Source organism: Brassica oleracea, chromosome C6, assembly GCF_000695525.1.
Source record: "Brassica oleracea var. oleracea cultivar TO1000 chromosome C6, BOL, whole genome shotgun sequence".
NCBI lineage: Eukaryota > Viridiplantae > Streptophyta > Magnoliopsida > Brassicales > Brassicaceae > Brassica > Brassica oleracea.
Window position 1 is genome coordinate 29656039 of NC_027753.1, and position 10919 is coordinate 29666957.

The 10919-nt window shown below is 30.4% G+C and overlaps 1 protein-coding gene across 1 annotated transcript; it reads left to right on the forward strand.

Moving 5' to 3' along the window:
* The first annotated feature begins 4786 nt into the window (after window positions 1-4786).
* On the forward strand, window positions 4787-5667 carry LOC106298832. The gene has a single exon (XM_013734969.1). It carries the CDS (start codon window positions 4907-4909, stop codon window positions 5450-5452), a length of 546 nt encoding a protein of 181 aa, XP_013590423.1. The 5' UTR covers window positions 4787-4906; the 3' UTR covers window positions 5453-5667.
* Window positions 5668-10919: the final 5252 nt, after the last annotated feature.

The window sequence follows — 10919 nt, forward strand, 5'->3', positions numbered from 1 at the left end:
CTGGGTTCCGTTTTACTACAAGATTTGATTCGATCTCATCGATATAAGTATGGTGTAGCCCCGAAGGAAGCTCTGGAAACTTTTCCAATATGTGTTTTCTGCCACATTTCTCAGAATTTACATACATGTATTTCTTTTCATCCTCAGTTGCAGACTGAGTATCATATCCGTGAAGATATATGCCTTTAAAACTCAACAAATTCCTTTTAGGACTCAGTGAATATAGAGCATTATTTATGGAAAATTTTGTTCCATTCGGCAACGTAAAGTTTGCTTTACCAGTTCCTTCAATAACGTCTGCATGACCTGATATCGTATTGACGACAATTCTTGTCGGTTTTATATCGGAGAAATATCTCTTTTGTCTCAGAATAGTGTGTGTTGTTCCACTATATCGTATGCATATTTCACGAATCCGTTTCTTGGATTTTGCTCCATTAGCATTTTGATCCATTTCAGAAATTGTCATAAATATTAACAAAAGAAGACATAAAATTCATTCATATAATAATTATATAAGGAAACACACAATAATTATACATTAAGGTGATGTTAAAACATCATTATTTGTTTAAAACAGGAAATGTAATAATTATACATGACAATATTGAAAACTATTCAGCATTTCGGCTCTCTTCAGGAGTAATCTAGTCCAACTCATTTGCGAAGTCGGAGGCATCGAGGTACGATGTCCCTTCAAAGTTTTCAGTGAGGTTCACTTCTTTAGCTTTGCCTGTCGTGGACTCTTGATATAACTTACAGAGATGTGGAGGAGTACGACAGGTACGGGACCAATGTCCTTTACAGCCACATCTGTAACACACTGTCTCACGCTTCTGGGTGATATCTTCTTGAGTTTCTTTACCCCTAGTAACTTGTCCGGATCTAACCCACTTGTTAGATCCCTTCCATTTGGGATTGTAAATTTTTCCACGTTTGTTGTTGAAACGGTGACCATGACCTCGGTTGGTCTGGTTTCTCCTTTCCGAATTTTCTATCGCCGTAGCATTCACTTCAGGAAATGCTTTGGCTCTCGTAGGTCGGGAATTGTGGTTTTTTATCAGGAGCTCATTGTTCTTTTCAGCCAACATGAGCGCAACCATCAACTCAGAAAATCTCGTGTACCTGCATTTTCTGTAAATTTCGGGCAAGAAGTGAAGCTGTTTGTGGAAAGTATTGTATGTTGTATTCATCATTTCTGCCTCAGAGACAGTGTTACCACAATACTTTAGGAGTGAAACTATCCTCAGGACCGCGGAATTGTAATCCTCAACTTTTTGAAAATCTTGGAACCTCAGATTTTTCCACTCCTCTAGAGCGTGAGGGAGGTTGACTTGTCTCTGGTTATCGAACCTTTCTTTTAAAGCTTGCCACAGTTCAGCTGGGTCTTATATGCTTGCATAGTCGTGCGTTAGATTTTCATCTAAATGCTTATTCAGGAAGATTATCGCTTCGGCTATATGCTCGGGTGGTGATTTGATACCGATTACAATTGTTTCGGTTATCTTTTTCATTACCAGATATGGTTTCAAGTTTGTGACTCATCCGACGTAATTTTTGCCAGTTATTTTCAGAGCCGGGAACTGGAGTTTCTCGATGTTTGCCATTTGTATTTCTAAAACACAAAATAATATATTTTATTATAATTTCGTAATTTTAAAACGAACCATTTATATTAATAATACACACAATTACAAGGAGAAACAATGCATAGAAAAGTAAACCGGCATTAAGCGTAAATTCTTCAGGAGCAAATTCTCCAATAAAAAGACCGTACATAGAAGCAAAAATAAAAATTGCACATAATACCAAAAATATGCGAATCATCTTTCTTGCACTGAAAAACCGGAATGGAGCGATTTGAAAATATTGAGAGAAGATGAAATGTTTTGGATGAAGTAAATGAGTGAAGTATGAGTGTATTTATAGATGAAAAACACTGTACATAGCCGTTTGAAAAGGGTAAAAATTTTGAAATTTTTTCTTTATTACCGTTGGGATTAAATCGTATGAACCGAAAATCAATATGAAAATATTGTAATATTCAGTCAACCAAATTCCGTAAATTTCATAATTTTTGATAAAAGTGACCAAAAATTTATATAATAACCATAATATAATAAACAAACAAATATCAATCATATTATTAGGTCTGGGCGTTCGGGTCTTCGAGTCGGGTTCGGGCCGGTTCCTTTCGGGTCTGGTATTCCTTTTCGGTTCCGGTTCTTTCGGGTAAAAAAATTTAGACCCAAAAGGTACTTGTAAATTTTCGGTCCGGTTTCGGGTCGGGTATTTTTGGGTCGGTTCCGGTTCGGGTCTTCGGGTCCAGATTAAAATGCCCAAGCTTACATATTATGGTGATATAAAAATTATAACATTAAATCAATTAAGCGGCGACACACCCAAACCAATAATTATAGTGTAATTAGCAATCAAGGTTTATTAACGAGGCGACATACCGTCCGCGTTAATATAGATAAATAATAATAATTAAAACAGCCACTATAAAATTATTAATAATAATATAGGCGGTATACCGGCCTTTATAGCAGAGTAAATATGATACATATAAATTTTACTGAATCGCAGAGTGATCGTGCTGATAACGTGTTATAAAACAACTTATAATTTTATAGTATAGAGAAATTTAAATAAAGGCAAAATTTTATATCCGCAGGAAGAAGATAACACTGATAATAAGAGAGAATGTGTTATAAGAATAATGAGAGTTGGTGTATTACAATCAATCGAAATGATCGATTTATATAAAAGTTAAAAAATAGGATTCACTGTGCGTGCATAGTGACGACGCAGACTCTATATAATATACGTACGGTGCGAGTATTCTTGACATTCATTCTTCACGTTTATGACAAGTGTATATATATTTTCTTCGCCGATAATCATATACACAAACAAATCTGATTGAGGTGGCAGAGATCAAGTAAGACTTCATTACAGAGAATATTCGGTGCTAAGCGGATGTTTATGGATGATTTAATGTAATTAGTCGGAGATTGTTATCTGTATATTTACATTTATATTTAACTCGTAAAAATTAATTCGTAAATCTACTTTTCGCTATTGTTAGTCGGCCATATAGTGCTGTGCTGGGTTCGCAAATCAACCCGCCCCGCCCCGCCCCGCCGCGGATCGAATCATTTTTTCGATTCAAAAACTCGATCCGCATAACCCGCAAACAAAAACTTTTATATCCGCACCCGCCTCGCCAAAACCCGCGGGTAACCCGCAAACCCGCGGGTAATATTAATTATATTAAAAATAATTATTTTAATTAAAAATGATTATTTTCTAATTATATAATAATTATTTTAATTAAAAATAATTATTTTTTATTTATATAATAGTTATTTTTAAAAAATACTATTAAAAAAATATATTTATAATTAAAATTATACAAATATTTATTGTTTTTTATATATTTTACGAAAAAATGTTTTTTTTTCAAAAATGTTTTTTTTTTTTAATTTGCGGGTTGGCGGGTACCCGCGATTCAAATTCGGCTGACCCGCACCCGCCCCGCTCAAAATAATCTCGACCCGCATCCGCACCCACGATTTAAAAATTTCAAATGGTTCGACCCGCATCCGTCCCGCGGCGGGTCAAACGGGGCGGGGTCCGCGGGCAATGATTAAAATTTCCAGCTCTACGGCCATATGACCTATTAAATGACTATAAATATTTATTTTCCGTGGAGTTTCTTATGATTAACTTGGTAATAATGGAGATATTTAGGTGGTTTTAGGTAGTCTTGGACATAAAATCCGTAATCCAAATTCCGAACCGAACTCAAACTGAAAAACCGTTTTGTACCCAGCATGAAATGTAAGATATACTCGACTGAATTTTGTAAAGTACTATTTACCAAACCTGAACGGATCCAAAAAATCCGAAAAATCCGAAATAATATCCGAAGAAACCGACCTAAATATCCCAATTAATATGCAATATATGTATTTGAAACATAAATATATACTTCAGATATTCAATTTTATATTTATTTGATATGATATCTAAAAATAAATATTTAAAATTTATATAATTACTTTAAATACTCAATTCTATATAAATAAGTATATATTTTTATGTTTTGCTTACAAATTCGAGATTTTACTTCGGGTTATCCGAACCGATCCGATATAACCCGAATCTGAATGATATATGATTATTTTATGGGTTCTATGATGTAATACAAAACTTATATAAATCTAATGTGTTATATTCAAATCCGATCAGTACATCCAAATTTATTAAAATGGAATTTTGGTATGATATAAATTAGAATTAAAATCTAAAATATCCATTCGAATCTTAGTGGGTACTCAAATGATGAGGTCTAGTTTTGGATATCTAGGACAGCTTCACTTAAAATAGAATTCTTAACACTATACATGAATTCAGATCGAAAAATTAATTCTATATAGCATTTTTTTTTTCATAAAAACGTATACTTTTAGTAATGAATATAAACATAAAAATGTAGACCAGATGCATTTAGACCATGCATTAAAACATTTCTTGACCAGGTGACCAGGTGACCAGGTGACCAGGTGACCAGGTGACCAGGTGACCAGATGATAAAAGTAGCTGTAGACCATCCATTTAAATTTTTTCTCGGTGTGATGCGAAATATGAAAAAGCTAACACATGTCTCTCTCCTGACATGCACGCACCAACAGATTATTTCTTAATAAATTTTATGTTTAACATTAATTCACGTCATTATTTTGTTAAATAAAAAAACCCTTTTGACCACACCCTTTCTCTATATAAACATTTTTAGTCTCCTCCTCTCTCTCATCATACCACACGATATTCTCTCTCTCTTATGATTTAAAACGCTAAAGAAACCTATCTACATCGTAATCTCTCTTCTTTCCAAACAATGGCAGAAAAAGCAGCATCATCGCCATTGAAACGCCAAAGAGAAGAATATGAACAAGATACCATGCTTCAAGAAGATACAAAAAGACAAAAGCCTTCTTCATCTTCTACCGTGTACAATCAAGTACAATGTCTCTTATATGATGAAGAAGCAAAAAATGAAGCAGAACATGATTTAGCTTCCCTAATCACCTCACTTCAGCAAGAGATCTCTACGGAAGAGGAAAACGCTGCCGTTTTTGCGAATCCTGCTCTCTCTTCTTCGGCTTGCTCCTCCTCCTCTTCTTCGTGTGATTCAAAGGAAGACGAGTATGAAGGCGAGAAGGAGAAAGTGATGAAGCATCTTCTTGAAGCTTCCGACGACGAACTAGGGATACCTAACACTGACTTTGGCGGGAGTCATTATGAGATGATTAAGAATGAAACTAATCAAGATTACATTGATGAGTTTAGTTTAATAGATGATGGTTTTGGTAATGGGCTTTGGGAGCTTGAAGATGAAGCTGCTAACTATTACACGTTACTGCAGTCAGAACTGTTCATGTAGAAGTTCATAGGGGTAGAATAGGGAAACAAGCAAGAAGTTGGGTAAAAATGAAAAAGTAAAGACCAAATATGATGAAGAAAAAAATTTGAATATTTTATGGAATTATTCCTTTTTATTACTGGGTTTCTCTTTTATTTGTTTTAGCTACTATATTTATATTTCTTTCTTTCATTAGTTATTAAATTTCTAGTGGGACTACTGATAATGATATACTATTTTGTTGTTTTGTCTTTAAATTTGTCTGTTAAGTTATTAAAAGACGCAGACCCTACTATCAAAGAACTAGAGAACTGAACAAGAGTTGATCAAAAGAAAAGAAAAAGAGAACTGAACAAGAGTAAGAAATGCAAATCTAATTCAAGTGGCTTTACCGGTCCCATCCGAACAATTGTGTTGTCAGAATCAAATTTAAAGTTTTAAATTTCTATTCGCTTATTGAGACAAGCAAACTTGAGACAAGCAAACTAAAAATATATATAATCTTTTAAATTTCTGTTGTTCGTTAAATTCTTTAAACAAAACCTATAGTTGTTTCTTTGAAATCAAATTTGAAATCTTTATATATAAAGTTGGGTTTGGTTCCCTCCTAGACTGTCCACGTAAACAGACACGTTACTAATTCAAGTCTTGTGAAATTTACAAGTGTCCGCGTCTAAAAGGCGGTGTTTCATTAACCGCGTCAATGATTAACAATGGTTATTTTAATATTTTATCGATTTGTTTCATATTTTGAACCAGTCCAATTCAAAAACGAAAACATTTAGTATTTTATAGTGTTTATTAATTTATTGAATATCACTTTAAATAGTTTCTATTGTAAATCACAAATAATAAAAAATTAAATATTCCATTCGTGTCCACCTCTACTCGCTAGTATTATTAATCATTGAAATTCAATTAAAATGAAAAATGTATAAATTTAATCTAATTCGATATGTTATTTTAGGAAAACAAATATTAATATTATTTTAAAAATGTATTTATGTTTTGATTAGAACCGGCCTTTTGGTATCCTATTCAAAATAAATATAAATTATATTATTTACAATTTTAAATATATATTTATTGATTTTCTAAAAAATAGTTTAAATTATTTATTTTCGTTAAAAATCAAACATATATTTAATAACACAATAACCTTTTATTATCAATTTTTTTTATATTTAAGTCATAATAAAGATTTATATTTTATATTTTACTTTATATATATATATATATATATATATATATTTATTTATTTATTTATAGTTTTTGGTAATTTACTTATGAATATAACACTAATTATAGTAATGTATATGCATTTAAACCAAATATATATATTTCTTTTAATAAGAGCCCAACAAAAGTGGATGTTCCATACAAATATTTCACATAAATGTTTTCAGGCCTGGTTTTGGCTCCGATATATATATATACACTTAAGTGTAAGTTTATAATTTTTTTATTTATTAAATTTATTATATAGTTATTAGAGTTTAAAAAAAAAAATTTATGATAAAATATTTTTATTTTATATTAAATTTTATTTTTTATTTTATAAATTTATTATTATTTATCTAATGAATATTGAATACTACCTAATATCCGAATAAAATATAGGTTTTAAATATGCATAAACTGAATATTCATATGAGAGGAAATAATACAGATTAGAAAATCGATAATCCGACTAAAAACCTCCAAATATCTAGATAATTATTTTATTTCCACGTTTGGTATTTAGCGTGCATCACTTGGTCACATGTTTAGTTAGTATTTGGAGTCCGAATACTGAATTGGCTGAAGCATCGAAAAAGATTGCCAAACTATAAAGATGAGCATTTTGCGGAAAGCATTTTGCCTCAATACTAAATTTAAGCGTAGGCTGAACCATAATTTTAATATAATCTAAAATAGAAGGAAATAAGAAACAAATCAACAAATTGCTTGGGCTAACCTTCAAAACTTTATTACATGACTAAAATTCTAATAGTAAAATGGACCACTAAATTATACTTCCTCCGTTTTCGGAGTAAGATTTTCTAGAGTTTATTCTTGTTCCACAAAAATATATTTTATTTTCTATATTTTTAAGGTACTTTTGTATATTTTTGAGAAAAATTAATTGTGAATATTTGAATTGATTGAATTTTATTGGTGGATAGTTATGAGAAAATATATTAAAAATAAATACTAAATTAAATAATAAACATTTACTATATTCTTAATAAACGTAAAAATTCTAGAAAATCTTACTTTCGGGAACGGAGGGAGTAAGAATATAAATGCTAAGCATTTATTGTTCGTCTCTACATATATAATATAGCGGTCCATTTTAATATAAAGCATAATTTTTATTACAAAAATCATATTGCTAATACATTTATTTCTTTTTTACAAAAATATGACACATTTTATTCACGAATATATATTTATATTAGCATACATCTATATAGTCAAAAGATAAAATAATATTATCATATTCCTAAAATAAAAGCTTTTTCACAAGAATCATATTGCTATATATTTATATTAACATACATTTATATAGTCAAAAATTTTCCAAACGCCGATCGTGACAATAATGATTTGAGACAGTAGGATTATGCTAGCTTGATTAGCAACACTTATGTTTATTTACTTATTTCGGTTTAAACTCGTAATATTATTACAACACTGATCAATTTTTTCTTTCTTTTAAGTTTGGAGCTATGTGTAAGAAAAATATAACAACAAAAGAATCGCATCATGTCCGTCATCCTCAATTGCTAAAAGAAAATGTTTTCTAGTTGTAATGAATTTTTATTTTCATAATAAAACAAAAAGAATAACTCCAAAAATAGAGTCATGACTTTACTCGTTGCTTTGTTTTTACTTTAAAATAGAGTAAAACCAAAATATTTAATTTTAATAATATTTTTTCTGTTTTTTTTCTTCTAAATGTTATTTTAATATTTTTTTGTTACAAAAAATATCATTTTAAAAATTTAACGTAAATTATATTCATTTTAGTTTAATATTAATTACAAACTGCATTGATTTTTTAAATGATTCCACTATTTGAAACACTATTTTTTTAAATAAATATAATTAATAAAAACATAAATGTATTTTAATCATTCTTTAGTTCTATGTGAAAATATTAAAATAACGTTTTTTTTATAACATCACTTTTATTACTTAATTAGATTGTAAATAATCTACATGAAGCAAATTGGTTATTGTTGTTGGAACATATGCATTGAATTTAAAAGATACATACGTTATTACTTAAAATAACGCTTTTTAAAAAAATGGAAGGAGTACATAAAAGATCAAGATACTTTTTGGATTTTGTTACTTCTTCTTGTTCAAAAATATAATATTTGGTGACACAATATAAATAAGTAAAGAAATAATCTGAATAGGGGAAACGATAAATGGCAATATAAAATGTTTTGCAAAAATAATTGAAATGATCGTAATGTCTTATATACTACTATATCTTATTCAAGTTGCTGTAATAACTATAAAATGAAAAAAAAACTTACTAACTAAATGTAATAGCATTTGACTAAAATTCTAAATAATTAAAGAATAATATTATATTTAAATACATACTTTCATTTAGTTATCTATTTGATCAAAGCCGACGATTTTGAAAAGTTTTGAGATCTAAATCAAAGAAGGAAGTTGACAAAAAAAAAATCAAAGAAGGAAGATATAAACTTGACTTTGGCTTTCAAGATGCCGTTTATGACTTTAAATACCAACACAACGTTTGTGTTATTTTCTCTAAAAGCAACGAGATAAATGAACAAACTCATTTACAAATTTCTTTTTCTTTTATAATTTTTTTTTACATACTTTCATTTCATCTGATTGTGAGCATACATAGTCTCTATAGTATTTGTTAAATTTGAAATCGACCTAACTGATAAGAGCATGATATTGATTTAAGACAAGAATTTTTTTTGTATTAAGAACGGACTTCGGCGAATGAATATAATTGTTTTATGTTATAGCTAAATCCAGTTAAAGGTTACAACTTACATATATACCATCTGGAGAGCAATCAAGCCAAATCGTAGTTTATTAAAAGTATGACTAACCCGGAATTCTTAGGATGAGGTTCTTAGCGGAAGTTAAGAATCTGTTTCTTAACTTTTAGCTAGAAAAACTAAGAACCAATTCTTAAATAAAGATTTTAAGAACCGGTTCTTAGTTTTTTTAGTTAAAAGTTAAGAAACAGTTTCTTAATTTCTGCTAATAACTCCACGAACCCTGGGTTAATCATGGTCTTACGTAACAAGAGTATTTAAGTCACTGAAAGACGTTTTAGAGAGTTCTGAGTTTTTTATAGGAAATTGCCGAGATGATTTGAGACATCCCTTTAGATTTGAATGTCCTCTTTATATATATAAAATCATTAGAATAGGCTTGAGTTTGAATAAATCTACAAAAAAATCATTAGAATAGGCGAATGCAAAAGAAAAATCATTAGAATAGGCTTGAGTTTGAATAAATCTACAAAAAAATCATTAGAATAGGCGAATGCAAAAGAAAAATCATTAGAATAGGCTTGAGTTTGAATAAATCTACAAAAAAATCATTAGAATAGGCGAATGCAAAAGAAAAATCATTAGAATAGGCTTGAGTTTGAATAAATCTACAAAAAAATCATTAGAATAGGCGAATGCAAAAGAAAAATCATTAGAATAGGCTTGACTTTCATGTACAATTTTTTTTATTTTGCCAAATTTTAGCTAGTGGCAAAAGTCTATACACTTCTTTGACCAGTATCCATGATTTCAGTGTTAATGTATCACTGGTTACTTTGATTCATAGAAGATGCTTTTATATTTCCTTTCACTACATATATTTCCTGCAGCCACAATAGACATTACTTCTGCTTATCATAAAATTTTGGGGGATTTTCCTTGGCTTGTACTGCCTTCGGGGGTTTTTTTTAATGAAAAGTAAGGCTTTAATAAACATGAGAGGCTTGTACTGTGCAACCCGAGTGAACATTCTCCCTTGCGGCCTCCTCAGTTCTTGCCTTACCTTACTGAATTCTGGCTTGAAAACAAATCCCATATACCATCACATGCCAAAATCAAGAGCTCAACATCCTTTGTTAGAGTAATATGTTGAATCTTTGGTCTGAGATCAGAGGTGAAGAGGAGGGCAGTGAAAGGAGTCAGCAGTCTTCAGTTCACAGTCCCCACTGGTACGTGTGAAAGCAAGGACACCGTTAAGGTAGTCATCCTTCTTGGAAGGTTCGATTTGGGAGCCACTATGCCAAGTGTTTTGCTTTGGTTTCTTCTCCATAAATTTATCAAGGAAATCAGTTAAAAGTAAATCACTGAATGAGGAACCACCAACTCCCACAGGTATAGTTACAGTTAGTTTGAGATCAAGGATCAAGTTACAATCAAGACTATAATATGAAGAAGGTTGTTATCCAAGTTAGAAGTGCGCATGTAATTATTGTTGTAAGCGTAGCTTC